The sequence below is a fragment of the Mobula birostris genome, chromosome 26, assembly GCF_030028105.1.
Source record: "Mobula birostris isolate sMobBir1 chromosome 26, sMobBir1.hap1, whole genome shotgun sequence".
NCBI lineage: Eukaryota > Metazoa > Chordata > Chondrichthyes > Myliobatiformes > Myliobatidae > Mobula > Mobula birostris.
This window is the reverse complement of record NC_092395.1, coordinates 48,758,719-48,781,693: the sequence shown is the minus strand read 5'-3', so window position 1 is coordinate 48,781,693 and position 22,975 is coordinate 48,758,719. Positions and strand designations below refer to the sequence as shown.

Here is a 22,975-nt window from a genome sequence, read left to right as displayed (position 1 = left end):
ATAAATATAATTTACCCAGATCTCACTTTTTTAGATATCTACAGATTAGAAACTTTTTAATTACTGTCTCTCCTAATTTTCCACACCCATATCCAATGGACACTTTGGAAAAAATCTTAGATTTAAATCTCTCTCAGAAAAGTGTAGTAGCAATTATATATAATATAATTGTGAATTTATGTCCTGATGCTTCTAATAAAATTAAAGCTGACTGGGAAAGAGAACTTGAGATTAATATACCGACTGATAAATGGGAAAAAGTTCTTCAGTTGGTGAATTCATCCTCTGTATGTGCTAAGCATAGGTTGATACAGTTTAAAGTAGTGCACAGGGCTCATATGTCCAAAGATAAACTATCTCGTTATTACTCTTATATTAATCCAATATGTGACAGATGCCATTCCGAGATAGCTTCTTTAATCCACATGTTTTGGTCATGTCCCTTGTTGGAGAAATATTGGAAAGATATTTTTGATATTATTTCAACGGTCCTAAATATAGACTTACAACCTCATCCAATTACTGCTATCTTTGGACTACCAATGATAGACTTAAATAATTTAACCTCTTCATCACGAAGGATGATTGCATTTCTTACTTTAATAGCTAGAAGGTCCATTTTGTTGAATTGGAAAGAGATCAATCCTCCTACTGTTTTTCATTGGTTTTCACAAACTATGGTGTGTTTGAATTTGGAGAAAATTAGAAGTGCAGTTTATGACCCTTCCATTAAGTTTGAAAAAATTTGGAGGCCATTCATTCAGCATTTTCATTTGATGTAATTTGATCATTTCCAAACTTGTTTTATCTCTCTGTACTGTTGTTGGAGGGGAATGGAGTTGTCGACGCTAAGGTTTTCTTCTTTTCCTTTTTTAAGTTGTTAGTTTTGCCCAAGTCTTTTAGTTTAGTTGATTAATTTTGTTTTTTTTTGGGGATAGGGTTTTTTTTTGTTTTTTTTTCTTTTTCATGTTTTTTTTCCAGTTTTTTTTTTGCTTTGTATTATTCGTGCTTAGTTCTACATGTTTGGGAGCTTTGTTAATTTACACTACTTGGTTTTGCAATTACTTTTTTTAAGTGCAACAATATATCTCCTACTATTTGTATTATTGCTATGTTTTGTTTCTGTATTTTGAAATTAATAAAAGGTTGAAAAAGAAAAGAAATTGGCGTCAGTTCCTGTTAGAATGAGATTACAGTACCAGACTTTCAATTTTGCCTCTAATATGTCACAGACTGTCCTACACTCAAGTTGATGACTTACTGAACTTGAATCATGGAGTCAAATAGTAAGAATTATAACAGTAGGTTTATTAGACCCAAAAGGGACACACAAAATACATACACCACACACAAATGCTGGAGGACAGCAGGTCAGGAACTCACTTAGCCTGACTTGCTGAGTTCATCCGGCATTTTGTGTGTGTTGCTTGGATTTCCAGCATCTGCAGATTTTCTCTTTGTGACATAAAATACATATCCAGTCCTATCAGGATATTTGTTCATATTGATGTAAATATAGAACTTGTGAGTTTATAATGTTGATTAACAGCTAGGAATGCCCAAATAATATCCTAAAACATGGCTTTCAACCAGATCCTGACAAATTCTTGAAATATTTGTTATGAATTGATTTTGATAAGGCAGCTTTTCATTCCTTTCAGCTTTAGTGAATGATCAGTAATGGTTCTGAAACCCTCTCTACTGAATTAAAACACTATTGCTAATTGTATATAACGCTTATTCCAGTAATATTACATTGCTGTTACTAGGTTAATACCTATTTGCAATTTCATCTAGTTAGAGGGTGTGTGCCTTTCTAATGCTTGTCATCTACCCAAAAATGGTCATTACTATCGGAGTAAAACTTCATGAAACATTCTTACCCAGGCTATTTAAGAATAGTTTGATTAAGAGAGATAAAAACAAGCGGTGTTGAAGAACCTTGGTTGCTATATAAGAGCACAAATACAAGCAGGTTTTTGCTCTTAAAAGCCTTCTTGTTTTCGTTAATAAAACCGTGGCTGATTTACCTTAACTCTATCTTCCTGGACAACATCTTGAAAGCATTTAATTCTTTTGTATTAAAGAAAAACTGATTCTATGCCTTGCCTGTACTAAACATTCCTCTCTGGAATAGATAATTTAAAAGATTCACAACTATTGAAGTGGAGATATTTCTCTTCTCTTCATTTCTCTTCTTATTTTAAAGCATTAATTTCTAGTTCTAGACTCTGCAGCCAAAGGAATTATCCTCTTGCCATCTACTATGAAAGGCTTTTCAGGGTTGCATATGTTTTAACACAGCCTTTCTTTCCTTTTAAATTCTAAGAAATGTATGCGTACTCTCATCATTTTTTCTATACAAGGCGATCTCTATTCCCCTGATGTATATAGTGAAGCTTCAGCTGCACTCTCTGTAAGAAAAGTAGGTAAGGGCTCGAAAGCTTTACATGCAAGTGAAGTTTGACTCTTCAAAGCAGTAAGACTTCTTGTAATCCAATCCTTTGCAATTATTCTTCCTATTTCTTGCCATAACTGTATGTTAACTTGCTGTGCAAAGTTCGTGACATTGTTTATGTCCCTTTGAATACAAAATTTCCTAGTTTTCCTTATTTTAAAATATATCTCCATTTTCCTACCAAAGTGGGTAACTCATCTCATCTCCAAGCAGTAATATTTTATTCATAGTTTCTCTGATGTGTTCATTAATCATCCTTCATCAATATGTTATCCCCCAGATCATGAGCTTGAACAGTTTCTTGTGTGGCATCTTACTGGATGATTTTGATAATACAAATGTAGAATACTGTACTTCTCCTCATCTACTGTGCTAGCTACCTTGACCAGTTCCTTCTAGAGTTTGCATAGTTGCTTTGTTCAGATTTAGAACCCAGTTTCAGGCATAAACAAATCACTTTCAAAGTCCAATATAAATTGTTAGCAAAATTAAAAATCTCAGAGAATCCATTTCTGGAAGACTATTAATTAGCCCAAGCTATTGCACAAAGCATTTATCCAGAAAACACTCCGGACTTTGTTTCACTTCAGCTTCCACATATCATTATTGCAGAATTGGTTTATCCAAGTTTTGTAAAGATAATTTGCCCTCTCACCCCAGGGTTTTATTGAGCTGCAATATTACCTCACGGCTTATGAACTCAGTCCTCCGACTAATGAAGGCCAAAATACCACACACCTTTTTAACAAACTATTAAGTTGTGCAGCATTTTTGAGGAATCCCTCTGTCCCCCCCCCCGCCACACGGCTAAGAACCCCTGTATACTTCCTTCAAATTTGACCATCCAAAGTGAATCACTTAACATTTTTCTGGATTGAACTCCATCTGCCACTTTTCAGGCCAGCTATACATCTTGTCAATGTCCTGTTGTAACCTACGATAACCTTTTACACTATCCACAACTCCATCAACTTCTGTGTCATCTTCAAACTTACTTACTCACTCTTGCACTTCTTACCCACGTCATCGAAGAACAGGGGTCCCAGAACAGATCTCTGTGGAACACCAATAGTTGTCAAACTCCAGGCAGAATATGCCCCACCTGCAACCATCCTTTTATGAGCATGCCAATTCAGAATTCACACAGCCAGGTTTCCCTGGATCCCATGCCTCCTGACTTTCTGAATGAGCCTACCATGGAGAACTTTATGAAGTGTTTTACTAAAATACATATACACCACATCCACCTGCTCTACTTTCTTCAATGTGCTTTGTCACATCTTAAAGAATTCAATCAGTCTCAAGAGGCATGAGTTACTACTCGGAAAGTCATGCTGACTTTCCTTAATCAGACTATGCTTCTCTAAACGCTCATAAATCCTGTCTCTAAGAATCTTCTCCAATAATTTACCCACCACTGAAGTAAGACTCACTGGTCTACAATTATAATATCCTGCTAAGAAGCACCAGGCCATTGTCTGCCACACCATCACTGACCTAATAAACTCTGGGGATCTCCCATCCACTGCCACCAACCTCATAGGTCCCTCACTCCACACCTCCTATTTCTACCTCCTACCTAAGATCCACAAACCTGCATGTCCAGGGAGACCCATTGTTTCTGCTTATTCCTGCCCACTAAACTCCTGTCTGAACTGCCTGGACTCAGCTATATCCCCCTGATTCAGTCTCTTCCTACCTACATTCGTGCCACTTCACACACTTTTGATCTTTTCAATGATTTCAGGTTCCCTGGCCCTGAGTGTCTTATTTTTAGTATGAATGTGTACACCCCCATCTCCCATCAGGGAGGCCTCAAAGCTCTCCGTTTCTTTCTGAGCACCAGACTCAATGAGTTCCCCTCCACCATCACTCTCCTGGCTGGCGGAACCTGTTCTTATTCTCGATAATTTCTCCTTTGGCTCCTCCCTTTTCCTTCAAACAAAAGGTGCAGCCAATGGTCCCAGCTATGCCTGCCTTTTTTGTCAGTTACGTGGAAGAGTCTATGTTCCAAAGCCTACACTGATGTCACTCACCAACTTTTCCTACACTACATCGATGACTGTATTGGTGCTGCTTCCTGCACCCACGTGGAGCTTGTTGACTTCATCAACATTGCTTCCAACTTCCATCCTCCCATTAAATTTACCTGGTTCATTCTAACACCTCCCTCCCCTTTCTCAATCTCTCTGCCTCTATCTACTGGTGTCTACTATAAACCCACTGACTCTCACTGCTACCTGGACTATACCTCTTCCCAACCTGTTACTTGTAAAAATGCCCTCCCTTTCTCTCAATTCCTCGGTCTGAACTGCATCTGCTCTCAGGATGAGGCTTTTCATTCCAGAATGAAGGAGATGTCAACAACAGGAATTCTGCAGTTAGTCCTGACGAAGGGTCTCGGCCTGAAACGTCGACTGCACCTCTTCCTAGAGATGCTGCCTGGCCTGCTGCGTTCACCAGCAACTTTTATGTGTGTTGCTTGAAGGAGATGTCATCCTTTTTCAAAGAAAGGGGCTTCCCTTCCTCCATCTGCAATGCTGCCCTCAACTGCATTTCCTCCATTTCGCGCATGTCTGCTCTCACCCCATCCTCCCACCACCCTACCAGGGATAGGGTTTCATTGTCCTCATCTACCACCCCACCAGCTTCTGTATCCAGCACATAATTCTCAATAACTTCCACCATCTCCAACAGGTTCCCACCACCAAACTCATCTTTCCTTCCCCACCCCCCCACTTTCTGCTTTCTGCAGGGATCGCTCCCTAAGTGACTCCCTTGTCCATTTGTCCCTCCCCACTGATGTCCCTCCTGGCACTTATCCTTGCAAGTAGAACAAGTGCTACCTACACCTCCTCCCTCACTACCCTTCAGGGCCCCAACAGTCCTTCCAGGTGAGGCGACCCTTCGCCTGTGAGTCTTTTGGGGTCATCTACTGTATCTGGTGCTCCCAATGTGGCCTCCTGACATTGATGAGACTCAATGTAGATTGGGAGACCGCTTTGCTGAGCACCTACACCAGAAAAAGCGGGATCTCCCAGTACATTACCAGAATATTGCTTTTAAATTTATTCTGACAAAATATTGAAGTCCTATGTCTTCAGATCATCGTTATTTCTATGTAGAATAAGGTTTTTAAATACTCATCCCCTTGGTAATGTCACAGATTTTAAGTGTTGCGTTTCAGTACTTTGAAAAGAGTATGAGCACTCCCTTCAATCTCCATTTCCCACATTTTACATCATTTTCTTATAGTCACAATTTGTACATATTCTAAAGTGGATGTGATGAATGAAACAGTAAAAACCTTCCAATGGTTTCTGTTTTCTTTTTATTATTTTTATCTACACAATCCGTTTCCCTCATTCTCATCTCATTCTGTCAGCTTCTCCTTCTATCTCTCTAAACATGGTTGTATGAATACAGTCCTGTGCCTTGTTCACATGTGAGTCACGATAATGAGTACTTGGATAATATTGAAGCTGAACGTGAACATGAACTTGACCTAACATTCTTTGTCTTTTTCATATGCATGCATTGCACAATGGGGATCTAAAGCTCATTGCTTGATCCTGATGAAATTCTGTAATAACTGTCATTATCTTGGCTTACGGGAGTTAATTCAACAAAAGAGGTAATATAGTAAACCATTATGTTTTTGTAATTCTGGCTGAACAGGGAGCAGTTTTCTGAACCTTTAAGATATCTCTGGAAGGTAAGTGCTGCACCAGTATCTTAACTGGCATGTGTTTCTTGTAGTAATTGAACAGCATGATGGTATGCTTTATGAGTACTGTACCACAGAAGCTTGGTGGTACAACAGATATGACGTACACTTACTGACAGCTGGTATTGTTGACTGAAGGAGCTAAATTCCACTTTACACTGTCTTATCTTATCTATTAACGGCATCCAGTGTCACATTTTTTTAAATGACCTGATCATGGTAGGTACAGTAGAATTGATTACATGTTCTCTGCATTGTATCGATAGCCCTCAAATTCTGATCCTTTTGCTGCTTCCGGTTCGGGCCAGTTTGGTGGGCAAGGATTCATTGATGACCCTTTTCAAAATAAACAGGATACCCCAGCGCTGCCTCCAAAGAAAAGTGTTCCCCCACGGCCTAAAGCGCCGCCTAGTGGTAAGTTGAAGTCTTATTGTTAAGTGTTCAAATAATTGCCTCGTATTTCACAATATCTATCCAGTTTTGTACTCATGAACTATACAATGATTTTAGATTTTTAAAATCTGGTATAGAATAAGAACACTGTACAGTCAATAAAAAGCAGAATTAGACAGAGTGGTTATTCTTTTTAATTTCCAGTACTTTATTTTGCTACTTCCAAATAACTGGTTTCCCCATGGTTGCCATGTTGACATTTGAAAAGTGGATGGGTGCAGGTTGACATTCGTAGCCCTAACTAAGATGATTACCAATTTTAGCAAGTGCTGAGTATAGCTTGCCGGAAAAAAAACAAATGCATCTCAACATTTTGTTGCACTTAGTACAAATGCTATATTATCACATGTCCCAAGTGTTACTCATACAGTGAAGTAAATGGTGCTGTTTTATGAGGGCTCTATCTCAACATTAGTAAGTAACAGCAGAAGGACATCTTGCTCCATTTTGTATAATCAGTAAGTTTTAGGTATCTACTAGAAGAGACTGATGGAGTCTGGTCCCACACTGAAATACTGAACTCAAATTGAAAAGTGAGATCGATCCCTCTCCCATTATCCCCTAGTTGGTTCCTGAGAGGCAATGGTAGAGAGACTGGGAGTATATGCTTACAAACTCTTGATAGTGGTAGAGTTAGTTCTAAAAACATCAGGTATCCTTGGCTTTATTGTTAAGAGGAATGAAATATAAAAGGAAGGGGCTTGCGCCAGTTTTTAAGCTGCTGGCCAGGCCCCAGATGGACACCACATACTCGGAAGCATTTATGAAAACAGTACAGTAGATGAGAAGTTTTGGTTATATGTTAGAAATATTAGTTTTGTTTCCCTGAGGCTGAGGGAAGACAATTAATGAATGAATTCAAGATAACAAAGCACAACTAAGGAGAACCAATGGCAGATGAGTCAGTAATCAGATTAAGGTCATTGGCAAAAGAGGCAGATGTGAGAAGTAGGGAAACTTTTTGCAGCCAATATTATTCTGCAATATTCTGCCTGCATATAATATGTAATGGAAGCAAATTCACTGAAGCTGCTAATAGAAAGTTGGATAAACAAAGATGATAATTTTGCAGGACTATAAGGCAAATTAAATGGTCCTATGTGAATGGTGTTCTTTAAGTGGCAGTGAATTATTTTAATTCCATTGCTTATCTTATTGAAATGTAAGATTAGACTTAACATGTAGCAGGCAAATTTAATCAGATCATTCAAGGTAATAAGAGAAGTATGGTACACCCCATGCTGAAGTGAAAAAGACATGATCACTTCTGGAACAAAAGTAAGTTTTCACTCTTTTGAGCTTGTTTTTCCTCCAGTTAGTCCTTAGCTCCATCAATGCTTTTTAACTTCTTATTTTTAAAACCCTTGCCTAACATGAATCCATCAAGCCCAAAAGAGAATTTTTGATTGAAATAACTTTCAAAGCTTTTTTTTTACTGAATTATAGGAATATAGTTCTACTCCAATCAATTCCTTTAATTCTGTTCTACTCTGAGTAAAATTAATAGATGATGTTGGATATGAGCTTGCTGGGATATTGTTGAGATCTCCTTAGGCAAGTGTGAATGTGCTGATCTGGAACCACGAGGTGAGATAAGAAAGGTAACAAATAGTGGATCAGCTATAGTAGTTGGTGATTTAACCTGTCAATGATTAATCAAGATGAAATTGTCTCCATCTACCATAGTGAAGTATTGGTCGTGGCTTATTTTAAAAAAATGACAGTAAGGGATGAGAGCATTTTGGATGTAATTCTAATTAACAGGAGTATTTAGATCAAAGTTGGCTAAAGTGAGAAATACCAGTATTAGAATGTGGAGACCAAAGAGACTGCAAATATTGGAATCTGGGCAAACAACAAAATATTGGAGGAACTCAGCAGGTCAGGTAGCATCTGTGGAAGGAGACGGATAGTTGAAGTTTTGGGTCTAAACCCTCCCTCTGGACTGAATCTGAATGTGATTGTGTTTGAGATCTAAGTAACTAAAATCTAAATAAAACTTACAACTTGGTGCACAGTGTCTTATCAATGTGAATCCAGCATGTGTATTTACAATGATATAGCCATAAGTAGGTTGGGGCAGAACAAATGATACTACAGCTGTGCTCAATTAGAACTTTGTTTTGGCAGTTAACAGATGATGAGCCAGATATGAAATTAAAGGGCAATGCAGTGCAAAGGTAATAAGAGCCATTACTTGTGATTTGGCTTTGAGTTTGGTAGCCTTGTGGTTATGTTACAGGACTAGTCATAGTTCAGTAGCCTTGGAGAATGTAAATTCGTTCAAATGTGGAATAAGGAAATTGTATTATATTCACTATGGTCCTCTAGTTCTTTTTTGGCCCAAGTCATTTGTCTCTCTTGCCAGTCTGATGTATTAAGAATAACTGCACAATAGGGATTTGTTGGCCCATGTAAATGACTGGACACATCTTTTCGAGCAATTAGTGTTGTACAATAAATACATCACCCCAACCCACATCCACGTCTTCTGAATAAAAAAAAACATAAAGAAATCTCAGAATGGCTGAGCATAAATCTTCCAGAGTTCATCTAACACCTTTCTTTTTTAAAAAATTTTAGTGTGCCATAGTTGAGAAGAAGGAAGGCAAACTATTTAAGATTGCTTTTGCTGATCATCCACAATAAAATCATAGAATGATGCCAATTATAGGAAGACATTTAACTTGTTGGGCCTGTTTTCACACTTTTAGTAGTGCTTTTCTTTGGTTTAACCCTTATTTCCCCATAGCTCTATAAGTTGTTTCCTTTCAGTTATATATTCATACCTTTTTTTGTAAGTTACTTATTTGAAAATCCAGTTGTACTACAGTTTCAACCAGCACATTCAAATTATAACTATTAATCATTGATAGATTTATATGTGCTGGCTGTCTCCCACCCGCCAGTTCTCTACATCCCAAATCTATAGAATATCATTAACCTGCTTCTCTAAATTCCAACTAGTTAGTGTGTTGTTATTACTCAGAAAATCCTGCAAAAAGATAATGTTTTACTTTTGAAAAATAACGTAATAGAAATATGGTGTTATATGTTATTCAATTCACTTTGAAAATGCAAATTCACAATGCACACATAACTGAATATATTTCAGGTTTTCAGAAAATAAAATTCTACAGTTATACTAACCTCAAGTCAAATATTTAGCAAAAGAATCTTAATCTCTTCTACAAATGGTTTAGAGAGTGATTCGGGGTAAGTTGATGAAGTTCAAAATTGGAATCCAAGACTTTATTTCGTATCAAATCCCTTTACCTTGGCTCTGGTTCATCTTGTCAAGAGCTCTGCCAGTGCTGATCTAGGAGAATCATTGAGAATCAAATGTGTGGTTTCTTTTCCTTGGTGAGAGATGGTCAGTGGCTTCACTTGGTGGGCTGCCAACATGTGTGGCTGAGGTCAGTATCATTACCTTAACCACAGTTTCTGCCCATTTCCACTTATTGTGGTGCTAAAGCAGCAGAGAGCTTCATTACCTGTTAAATTCTTATTATTTGTCTTCAGTGTGTTCTGTATTTTGTAATCATCTTAACCCATGTTATAATTAGAAATAATGTTCCTTTTTCAAGTGATGTTTAGAGATGTGAACGGAAATGGGCACAGAATGGCATTGCTAAAACGAAATTGGAAAAAGGATGTGAAAGGGGAAACCTTTGCATTTGTGTGTGAACAAGAACAAGCTTCCCATAGAGAAGTGCAAAACAGCCACAAATGGTTGTCATATCTGCTCTAAATACTTTCTTACATAAAATAGTGCTCTTTTATTGGTTTGATGTAATGTTTTTGACCTCATCTGGTACCTTGTCACTGTGAAATTTTTGAAACTGATCATTGGCCATTTCAATCTTGTGTGATCAAAAGGTGTTCTAATAGTTGCTGTTTGGGAGTATGATTATATCTGTTCATTAGAATCACTCATTTGAAAACTAAGACCAATGATAAAGCCCTCAAATGGCCATGGCAGAAATATCATTTGAAGCCAATGTCTTTAATATGTTGGTTTTCATAGAAGGGGCCAGCAATTGGAAATGCAGTATGGTTCTAGTTTTAATACACAAAGCTGCTAGGTTATAAGAAATTCACTATCTCAGCTGATTGGTACAAAATGGGGAAAGTTCTATAATTTCAGATATTGTATAGTTTTTTAAAATTATTTTTTACAAGCTACAGAGAAAGGAAAACCTGTAGAAATAGAAATTCAAAAAGTAGACTTTTATTGACAGTGCCAAATGATTAGATTGTAAATATATATGGAACTATCCTTTAAAATCAAGGGCATCTGCAAATTACTAAACATGAGAGACCTTGGTATTAAATTTGTTGACAGCATAAATCACTGGTCATATATGTAAATGAGGGATGGTAGCAGCCAGTAAAAATTAGTGTTTTTCCTGAGTAAATATAATTTTTAACAACATTCATAGCAGCTCATGAACCTCTGGGATTGATTTGCGCAGCACGGTAGTTAGCACAACTCTATTACAGCACCAGCTATAAGGAGATAGTATGTTCTCCCCATGACTGTGTGGGTTTCCTCTGGGTGTTTCTGTTTCCTCCCACATTCCAAAGATCTGCAGTTAAGGTTAGTATGTTATGGGCATGCTACGTTGGCGTCGGAAGTATGACAACACTTGTAGGCTGCCCTCCACAGTCCTTTCTGATTTGATTTGATGCAAATGATGCATTTAATGATATGTTTCAATGTACACAAGACAAATAAAGCTTATCTTTATCTTTAAGGTAAAAAGTGAGTCTCTGCCATTGGGTATAAATACCTTTGAAACATATAATATAGGAATTACTAGTTGGAAGGGAAAGAATCGGATACAAAGACAAGGACTCAAAATTAAGGACAGTGCCGGATAAAGGCAATAAGAGGGTTAGAATGTAGGAGTTACAGTCAATCCTGGCATATTTGACTCATGTTTTGCTGGACGTACATTTTTAAAAAGTCTGGTAGAGTCATTAATCTTCAGATTTCAGTTAGTGATATATTTAGGCCCAGCCTGCTTGCTAATGAATGTGTGTTGAACCCTCAAAGCTATTCAGTTTCTTTTGATATTTGTATAAACTCTACTTTGTCAGAAATACATTGTGTATCCTGCTTGTTGACATGATGTCTTTACTCGGACCCATTACGAGGTGTAGATTATAGTATAATTGTGTTTTTTTTTCATTTATGTAAAATAATTGGCCAGTGTCAACTTTATCTTCAGCCATTTCATTGTATTTCTAAGTTCTTAAAATAGATGTTTGAGACCACCAGTTTACAAGAGGTGTAAAGCTCATTGTCTTACTGGACATTATTGTTTTGACCTGTCATGTTGTCCAAAAATGATTTTTGATTATTCTCAGTCCCAATACATAGACAGTGAAATCATTAAGAGCAGCAGTAAGATAGGATGAACAGAAAATGAAGTAATTTTCATGACCTCTTTCCAGAGAGACTGTAAAATTCCAGTGGCAATGGCAAGATTCAGGCCAAGGATTCTTACATTTTCTATCTTGATCAGTTTCTGAGTTGCAGTTACCAGCAATTGCACCTTTTTTGACTGAGTAGTTTGTCTGTCTCCCCTTCCTGGGAAGTATTTTGTTTGCCATTACCTCATGGTTGATTTAATTCATTGTTTGTTTCTATTAAATACAGGAAAGTCCCAATTTTAAAAGTTTGTCATTGATATACAAGTAATTTTGAATATACAAGTGAAGAGGAGTATTATAGAGTAGGATTTGGTCTAATACCCAATTAGGATTTGGTGAGAACCAAAGGAAAAAGTGATAGGTTGTGTAGTGCTTTTGCAAACTTCTGCATACTTTTGGCTCATAAGTGCAGAGCATAGTTTGTGTCCTTGGACCAATGGACAAAGCAAGAAGATTTTATAAAATTCTGTAAAGGGGAAACAATCTATCAAGGGAAAATAAATTTTAACTTTCCACCCACACCCTGACCCATCATTAATGCCCTGATCTGACTAATGAGATGAGAACATTTAACCTTAAGAAGATGTTCAGCAGCATTGCATTGAGGACATGGCTTTAAGGTAAGGGGTGGGAAGTTCAAGGGGGATATTAGAGGAAGGTTTTTTACTCAGAGAGTGGTTGGTGCGTGGAATGCACTGCCTGAGTCAGTGGTGGAGGCAGATACACTAGTGAAGTTTAAGAGACTACTAGACAGGTATATGGAGGAATCTAAGGTGGGGGCTTATATGGGAGGCAGGGTTTGAGGGTCAGCACAACATTGTGGGCCGAAGGGCCTGTACTGTGCTGTACTATTCTATGTTCTATGTTCTATTGTCTAATTTCAACTGTTTTTTAAGAACATAATTGGGTGACAGCTTACATGCAATATTTGAGCAGTTTTTGGGAATCAAATTGTAACTTAGCATAATTCGTGAAAGCAAGTCATTTTCAAAAATAAGAGGTTTACATGATAAGTTATAATTGGTCAAAGCAGCTTTCTATACTGAAGTAGAAAAATATCTATAGAATTTGGATGAAAAGTATTTGAAGAACTGATTTAGGAGATAAATAAGCTAATATAAGAATCACATTTAAATTGGTTATCAATTCTTGTTAATATGCTATTGGCATTTATTTTCTCCCTTTAATAAGCTTAACAGTTGATCTTATCGGGTTCCATATTTCAGACTGAGAGCTAAATAGTAGTGTGGTTGCAGATGCTGCTTGGATGATGGTGCTAATTTCATCATTATCACAGAAGATGAAGGATGCGCTTTCTGCGGTCCAGAGCAGAAGTACATACACACATACACAAAGCTGCAATAACCATGGGTGTGCCTGTTTCTGTTACTTTTGTTAACTTTAACTGCTCTTATAGTTTTCTGTTGCGGGAACCGTGCTAAAAATTCTCTTCTGATCTTGCTTCTCTTGTATCCACAAAGTAGTTGGTCTGGTAGAGTAACCTCATCTAGGCTTTGGTAGAGCAAAGATAGCAGAGAACTTTAACTGAATTATATGCCAGTGAACACTGCATTAAGTGGTTTTGTTGGGTTATAATCATCCTGCTGAAATAACAATCCAGAGGCCCAGATTAGTAATTGATGGAACTTGAGTTTAATATATCTTCATGGTATTTTTCTTATTTTTTGAAAATCAGTAAAAATTATCTTGGCACTGTAAAAATCTTACTGCTTGGCAGATGTATTTTAGGAAAGGAAACCTTGTATCCTTACTTTGTCTGGTCTCTGATTCCCTCTGTTTTTAACCACTGAGATGGACTATTAACAGTGCTCTGAGTAACCTTGTAAGCATTCAGATTCTCAGAGTGCTGCTCAGTAGTTTACAAAACTATGCAACCAGCTTCTTAAATCAACAAAGGAGGTATAATATTCATTGATCCTGCCAGCAATGCTTAAGCTTTGGTTGTATGATCCAATTCTTTTTTTGAGTGAATGGGTTGTGGACAGAGGTGGAATGGCAGTGGGAGTGAATTTGTGAGGAGTGAGTGAGAAGAATACAAGTGATTGTTTAATATTTATCCTGTGGCTGTTGATGAGGAGTGGACACATTGTCCCCACAGCAGGATGCACCATAACTAGCTAAGATGTAGTTTAGTAAAACCAAGGTGATCTAAGATAATCGAAGTGTACCCAGGGTAAAATCCACTTAAGTTACCAGCATAGCTCGTCAGCAGACTTTCCATTGCTTGTCATCTGGATACTGGCCTTCAAAGTTATCCAGAATCATTGGAAAAATTCAGCTCGGGGGGATTTATGCAGCTCAGATGTTTTGAGCAGGCAGATTGATCGTCCATACCTATAAAAATACAATAACATACAATGCTTCATCTCAACATAAAGCAATCCTAATATTTAATTTGTTTCTGAGTTTCGAATGACATATTGGTTCAAAATCACAAATAAATAAATATTTTACTCTGTATTTGCAATTTTACTGGCTTCATTAATAATGGTGTTGTAGTACTGGCCTCTCTGATTTTTGCTTTTCTGCCCATTTGATCATGATTGACCTGGATATCTTTGTTGCTGTTAGAATGTTGCCCATGTAAATTTTATTTCTTGTGGCAACTGAAATGTAGAAATTTTCGGGGGGTTTGCATGTAAAGTTTCAGAGGTGGTAGTCATGTTTTAACAGTTAGCTTCCACTGATGTGATTGTAAAATCTTGTTTTCTACTTCACTATTTTTCCTTATGGTGGTAGTGTGGCAATGGAGTCAAAAAAAAGAGAAATCTGTTTGGAGAAATAATGTCAATAATATTCCACTCTTATAGGCGGTATCAGCTACATAGGTAAACATGATAGCAACAATTAAGTTAAAACACAGGAATCATTTCCAAGCCAGGGCAGATCTGTTGAATTACTTTGATATTTGTCTGACTTGAGCGAACAATTGAAGTTAGTTACCAGATCCAAGGAGGCCGGTTTCTTGTAAGAAATTTCACAAATACCCCTTCATTTATGCACAGAGTGCAACAGTTAGTTGTGTGTATCTTATATTAATGCTAAAAACGAAATCAAAATGTGCATGAGTTGGATGGACCTAAGCTTGAATTTAATATCTATTTGACTTTGAGAGAAAAGCTTCATACCATCCACAAACCTATACCTAATTTGTCAATAGTTGCCCCTCTAAATTATATGGTAAAGCTGTGCATTAAAATGTACAGAATATGGTTATCTCGCATGAAGTTGGTATCATAATTTATTCTTGATTGTTAAGAATGGTGCTAGAAGTTTTAGCAGCTATTCTGAGGGTTGAGTTTCTCTCGAGTGTGCTCTGTTACCACATATTATAGGAAGTGTTAATCCCCTCTACGTCATAGCATTATGCATATAGCCACAAAAAGATTCATAGAAACACAGAAAACCTACAGCACAATACAGGCCCTTTGGCCCACAATGCTGTGTACTTTAGAAATTACCTAGGGTTACTCATAGCCCTCTATTTTTCTAAGCTCCATGTACCTATACAAGAGTCTCTTAAAAGACTCTATTGTATCCACCTCCACCGCTGTGGCCGGCAGCCCTTTCCATGCACTCACCACTCTCTGCGTAAAATATTTACACTGACATCTCCTCTGTACTTACTTCCAGGTACCTTAAAACTGTGTCCTTTCGTGTTAATCCATTTCAGCCCTGGGAAAATGCCTCTGATTATCCACATGATCAATTCTTTCTAAGATTCTGGAAGTTCTTTTTACCTAGATTTTCTGAGTAACAGACCTCAGCTTGTTAGAATTGGCCACAGCATTTCATCCACCAATGCTGGTGATCACTAAGGTTGTGTGTTCTACCTCCCATATATCCCATGATGTCTAGCTGGATATAGCCCCAACTTGAACTTTTTAAGTTTGCTGATGACACCCCCATTATTGGCTGGATTGTCAACAGTGCTGAAAAAGTATACAGAACAGAGGTTCCACAAGAACCTAGTGAGGCAAAAGAGTTGGTTGTTGACCAAAAACATTGGAGGATGGGAGGGCAGTGTTGTGGACACAACCTATCCTAATTAATGGAGCTGCTGTAGAGGTGGTTGATGGCTTCAACATTCTTGGCATTGAAATCATCAGCATCTTCACCTGGTCCCTCCAAATTTATATAGACTATAAGATATAGGAGCAGAATTAGGCCATTTGAGGCCATTAGGTCCATTGAGTCTGCTTCGCCATTTCATCATGGCTTATCCAATTTTCCTCTCAGCCTCAATCTCTTGCCTTCTCCCTGTATCCCTTCATGCTCTGACCAATCAAGAATCTATCAATCTTCCCAATGACTTGGCTGCACAGCTGCCTGTGGCAAAGAATTCCACAGATTCACCACTCTCTGGCAGAAGAAATTCCTCCTCAGCTCCATTCTAAAACGCCTGCCCTCTATTCTGAGGCTGTGTCCTCTAGTCTTAGACTCTCCCACCATAGGAAACATCCTCTTGACATCCACTTTATCAATGCCTTTTACCATTCGATAGATTTGATGAGGTCACCCCTCATTCTTCTGAATTCTAGTGAATACAGGCCCAGAGCCATCAAACACTATTCATATGACAAGTGTGACGAGAATACACATAAAATTAAGATGTTTGCTGGCCTGGGTTAGCATCAGTGGCATCAGCAGTTGGTCTGCCACCTGTCCTCAGGGGGAAGGAGAGATAAGGAACATGAAGCAGCATGTGGAGGTGTTAATGAAGGAGCCATCAGTCTGGGTATTGCCAAGATCGGCTCCCCCTTTGAACCCTGAACTGTTTGAAGTGATGGACAGGCGATCTGGAGATGTGTAATGAAGGGACGGTAGAGAGCTGTCTGGAGCGGCTCCCCCTTTGAACCCTGAACTGTCTGAAGTGATGGACAGGCGATACCCCAGCAGGGGGATAAAAAGGGACAGGTTCGCTAAGGCAAGACACACACGACACCTGAGGTAACGAGACCCTGGAAGCGGTGCGCCTCTCACGAGTCGGTGGGAAGTACCGGACAACGCACAGGGTGGAAAGGTACGATCAGCGGGAACCCGGTGTGTGTCCGCCCTTGCTTGGGTGCCGAGTTCACTACAGAGGATCGACGGCATCTGGAGGAGGGGTCACAGTTGGTGACCTCAGGTGACATCACCAAGGACCTGTCCAAAAGCTGCTTGTGAGCCATATCGCCGGTCTGTGAGTGGAAGCCGTGTCTGAATGATCAGTCGTTCCCGTTCTCTCTCTCTCTCTCCCCCCATGTTGTCCATCGCCATGGCAACGATTACTGCAAACTGAACTACTAAATTGGACTGAACTTTGTGTCACTTTGAAATTGGTCATTTATCCCTAGACAACGATAGAGCTTGATTGATGCTGTTATCTTAATTCTGTGCACATGCGTGTCTATCATTACTGAACTGTTGCATTTATTATCCTTTCGATTACTGTGTTGCTTGTTTCTTTAATAAAACGTTCTTAGTTCTAGTAATCCAGACTCCAACTGAGTGATCCATTTCTGCTGGTTTGGCAACCCAGTTAACACAAGCCATTAAATCCTAGAATCATTTTCGTGAACCTCCTTTTAACCTTCTCCAGTTTCAGTACTTCCTTCTAAGATAAGGGGCCCAAACTGCTCACAATACTCTGTGAGACCTCACAGTGCTTTGTAAAGTCTTAACATATTCTAGTCCTCTTGAAATGAACGCTAATATTGCATGTGTCTTCCTCACCACAGACTCAACCTGCAAATTAACCTTTAGAGAATCTTGCACAAGGACTCCCAAGTCCCTTTGCACCTCAGTTTTTTTGTATTTTCTCTTCATTTAGAAAACAGTCTACCTTTTAATTTCTTCTACCAAAGTGCATGATTATACACTTTCCAATGCTGCATTACATCTCCACTTCTTTGCCCATTCTCCTAATTTGTCTGAGTCCTTTTGTGGCCCCTCTATGTCTTCAAAACTACTAGGCCCTCCATCTGTCTTTGTGTCGTCTGCAAACTTCAACATAGCCATCGATTCCATCATCTAAATCATTGACATAAAACATAAAGAGAATTGATCCCAGGGCAGACCCCTGTGGAACACCACAAGTCACCAGCAGCCAACCAGAAAAGGCTCCCTTTATTCCCATATAGTGATCAACAAAATGCTTCAGTATATTTATTTTCTTGGGCATCTGACAAAACTTGACTTGGCCGCATGGATTCTCTTCACCAGCTATTGCCCAGTTGCACTCGTATCTACTGTGATGAAATGCTTTGAGGTTTGATAATAGCTAGAATTAACTCCTCCCTAAGCAAGGACCTAGACCTGTTGCAGTTTACCTACAGCGGATGCAATCTCACTAGCTCTCCACTTGGCCTTGGGCCACCTGAGCAACTGTGATGTTAGGCTGCTGTTATTGATTACAGCTCAGGGTTCAACGCAAACATCTCCTCAGTACTAATCAATAAGCTTCAAAACCTAGGTTTCTACCTCCCTCTGCAACTGGACCCTTGACTTCGAATTAACACTGAGGCACCTCAAGGATGCGTGCTTAGCCTGCTGCTCTGCTCTCTACCCTCGTGACTGTGTGGCTAGGCACAGTACCATTCCCATCTATGAGTTTGCCAATGACGCCTCTATTGTTGGCATAATCTCATGGTGACAAGGAGGTGAATACGAGTGAGATAGGTCGATGGGATGAGTGGCATTGCATCAACAACCTTGTACTCAATCACCTTATATTCCGTCTGGGTAGCCTCCCACTTGATGGCATGAACATTGACTTCTCTAACTTACGCTAATGCCCCACCTCCCCCTCGTACCCCATCCGTTATTTATTTATATACACACATTCTTTCTCTCTCTCTCTCCTTTTTCTCCCTCTGTCCCTCTGACTATACTCCTTGCCCATCCTCTGGGTTTTTCCCCCCCTCCCCCTTTTCCTTCTCCCTGGGCCTCCTGTCCCATGATCCTCTCATATCCCTTTTGCCAATCACCTGTTCAGCTCTTGGCTCCGTCCCTCCCCCTCCTGTCTTCTCCTATCATTTTGGATCTCCCCCTCCCCCTCCCACTTTCAAATCTCTTACTATCTCTTCTTTCAGTTAGTCCTGATGAAGGGTCTCGGCCCGAAACGTCGACTGTACCTCTTCCTAGAGTTGCTGCCTGGCCTGCTGCATTCACCAGCAACTTTGATGTGTGTTGCTTGAATTTCCAGCACCTGCAGAATTCCTCGTGTTTACTCAATGACAGACTTGATTTGGATTTCAGGAAGGGGAAGCTGAGGGAATGCACATCAGTGATAATAAACCTGATTCTGATGAATTGTATCTCAATTCAATTCAAGGGTCAGTATTGGAAAGAGTGAGCAGTTTGAAGTTCCTGGGTGTCAACATCTGTGAAGATCTGTCTTGGGCCCAATATGTTGATGTAATTACGAAAAGGGCCACAAAACAACACATTTCACGCATACAAACAGTGGCCACTTTATTAGGTACACTTGTTCACCTGCTTATAAATGCAAATATCTAATCAGCCAATCAAGTGGTAGCAACTCGATATATGAAAGCATGCAGACAAGGTCAAGAGGTTCAATTGTTCATATCAAATGTCAGAATAGGGAAGAAGTGTGGTCTAAATGACTTTGACTGTGGAATGATTGTTGATGCTAGATAAATATCTTAGAAATCGCTGATCTCCTTGGGTTTCCACACACAGCAGTCTCTAGAGTAAAAAGCAAAAAACAACCAGTGAGCACAGTCAGGAGGAATTCTGCAGATGCTGGAAATTCGAGCAACACACATCAAAGTTGCTGGTGAACGCAGCAGGCCAGGCAGCATCTCTAGGAAGAGGTACAGTCGACGTTTTGGGCCGAGACCCTTCGTCAGGACTAACTGAAAGAAGAGCTTAGAAAGAGATTTGAAAGTGGGAGGGGGAGGGGAGATCCAAAATGATAGGAGAAGACAGGAATGGGAGGGATGGAGCCAAGAGCTGGATAGTTGATTGGCAAAAGGGATATGAGAGGATCATGGGACAGGAGGCCAATTGTATCTCAATTCAATTCAAATTTAATTGTCATTCAACCATAGAGGAATACTCATGAATTCATGAGACAGCGGTACTACAGGGTCAAAGTGTAAAAACACATAATCAACTATCACACACAGTATAGCACATACAAGATTACAATCATGGAATAATAAAAGACTTCTAATGCCCCCCCCCCCCCACCCACCACCTCCGGCATGGCAGTTTGAGGTCCAGTCCTCAGACACACAAGATAACAAACCCATATAGAATATCAGTAAAATATAACGACGCAGAATATGCACGTATATAGTGTTGACCGACTCCGATGCCCGCTGGACAACGCTACGGCTTGAGACCCTGTCCTTGCATGTACAGTGCCTATAAAAAGGTATTCAACCCCTTGGAAGTTTTCATGTTCTATTGTTTTACAACATTGAATCACAGTGGATTTAATTTGGCTTTTTTGACACTGATCAACAGAAAAAGACTCTCTTGCGTCAAAATGAAAGCAGATCTCTACAAAGTGATCTAAATTAATTACAAACTCAAAACACAAAATAATGGATTACATAAGTATTCACCCCCTTCAATTCAGTATTTAGTAGATGCACCTTTGGTAGCAATTACAGCTTTGAGTCTGTGTGGATAGGTCTCTATCAGCTTTGCTCATCTGGACACTACATTTTTTCCCTATTCTTTACAAAACTGTTTAAGCTCTGTAAGATTACATGGGGATCGTGACTGAACAGCCCTTTTCAAGTCCAACCACTAATTCTCCATAACACCATAAGAAATAGAGAAGAATTAGGCCATTTAGCCCATCGAGTCTGCTCTGCCATTGAATCATGGCTGATCCTTTTTTTAACCCTACTCAGACCCACTCCCCGGCCTTCTCCCTGACCTAACCTTTGATGGCATGACCAATAAAGAACCTATCAAGTTCTGCCTTCTCAATTGGATTGAGGTCTGGACTCCAACTTGGCCACTCTAGGAGATTAACTTTGTTGTTTTTAAGACATTCCTGTGTAGCTTTGACTTTATGCTTGGGGTCATTGTCTTACTGGAGAACAAACCTTCCCCCAAGTTACAATTCTCTTGCAGACTGCATCGGGCTTTCCTCCATGATTTCCCTGAATTTTGCTGTGTTCATTTTACGCTTACTTTCACAAGCCATCCAGGGCTTGCTGCAATAAAGCATCCCCACAGCATGATGCAGCCACCACCATGCTTCATGGTAGGTTTGTGATGATGTGTGATGTTTGGCTAATGCCAAACATAGCGTTTAGTCTAAAGGTCAAAAAACTTAATTTTGTTTTTGTCAGACCAGCTGACTTTAGAGTCTCTTACGTGCCTTCTGGCAAATTCTAGCTGAGGTTTCATGTGAGATTTTTTCCAATAGTGGCTTTCTCTTTGCCACTGTCCCTTAAAGCTTCTCCTGGTGAAGAACCTGGGCAACAGTTGTCTGCGCAGTCTCTCCCATCTCAGCCACTGAAGCTTGTAACTCCTCCAGAGTTGTCATAAGTCTCTTGGTGGCCTTCCTCACTAGACCCTTTCTTGCATGGTCATTCTGTTTTTGAGGACAGCCTGCTCTAGGCAGATTTACAGCTGTACCATATTCTTTCCATTTCTTGATGATTGACTTAAATATACGCCAAGGGATATTTAGTGACTTGGAAATTTTCTTGTATTCATCTCCTGACTTATGCTTTTCAATAACCTTTTCGCAGAGTTGCTTGGAGTGTTCTTTTGTCTTCATGGTGTAGTTTTTGCCAAGATACTGTCCACCAGTAGTTGGACTTTCCAGATACAGGTGCATTTTACTACAAACAATTTAGACACCTTGACTGCACACAAGTCTCCAAAAAAAATCTCTAGATAGATAGATAGAGAGATAGACATACTTTATTGATCCCGAGGGAAATTGAGTTTTGTTACAGCTGCACCAACCAAGAATAGAGCATAAATATAGCAATACAAAAACCACAAACAATCAAACAACAATATGCAAACTATGCCAGATGGAAATAAGTCCAGGACCAGCCTGTTGGCTCAGGGTGTCTGACCCTCCACAGGAGGAGCTGCAAAGTTCGATGGCCACAGGCAGGAACAACCTTCCATGACGCCCAGTGTTGTACCTCGGTGGAATATGGCCGGAGTCCAACAGCAAAAAGTTCAATATCCGGGCTACAAACACGTTCCTCGATCGTCATATGACCAGGATTGCACCTTCCGTTGTTGACCAGAACAGCAAGCCCCCCAACTCCTTTACACTTACTGCTCTCAGTTCACTTCCAGTCAGCCCGAACGGTCTGGAAGCCCTCCATGGAAAAGTTTTGGTCGGGTATGTCCTCGTGCAGCTACGTTTCAGTAAAACACTGCTCTCCCGAAATGTTCTCTGACTCCTGGCTATTTAACTAATTATGTGACTTCTAAAACCAATTGACTACACCAGTGATGATTTGGTGTGTCATATTAAAAGGTTGAGGGTGTGGTGAATACTTATGCAATCAATAATTTTGTGTTTTGTGTTTGTAATTAATTTAGATTACTTTGTAGAGATGTGTTTTCACTTTGGCAAGTAAGTGTCTTTTTCTGTTGATCAGTGTCAAAAAAGCCAAATTAAATCCGCTGTGATTCAATATTGTAAAACAATAAAACATGAAAGTTTCCAAAGGGGATGACTGGCCTCTTCAACAAAAAGTAATCCATTTTGAATATTGTTGGGGGTGGGGACTTATCTGGGGGAAGCAAAAGAGGCCATGCCTCTGGCACTGAGTCTGGCCCTGTGGCTCAGAAGGGTAGGGAACGGAAGAGGATGGCAGCAGTAATAGGGGAACAGATGGGCAATTCTGTGGATGTGAAAAGGCAACGGGGATGGT

At 39.5% G+C, this 22,975-nt stretch overlaps 1 protein-coding gene across 10 annotated transcripts in view; it reads left to right on the top strand.

Moving 5' to 3' along the window:
* Nucleotides 1-22,975, top strand: part of eps15l1a (epidermal growth factor receptor pathway substrate 15-like 1a) — a 475,482-nt gene that overhangs the window by 340,348 nt on the left and 112,159 nt on the right. For all 10 annotated transcript variants that reach the window (XM_072244311.1, XM_072244309.1, XM_072244310.1 and 7 more), the window contains one exon: nucleotides 6,452-6,599. In XM_072244311.1, the coding sequence (XP_072100412.1) occupies nucleotides 6,452-6,599 (148 nt within the window). The remainder of the gene's footprint in view (nucleotides 1-6,451; nucleotides 6,600-22,975) is intronic.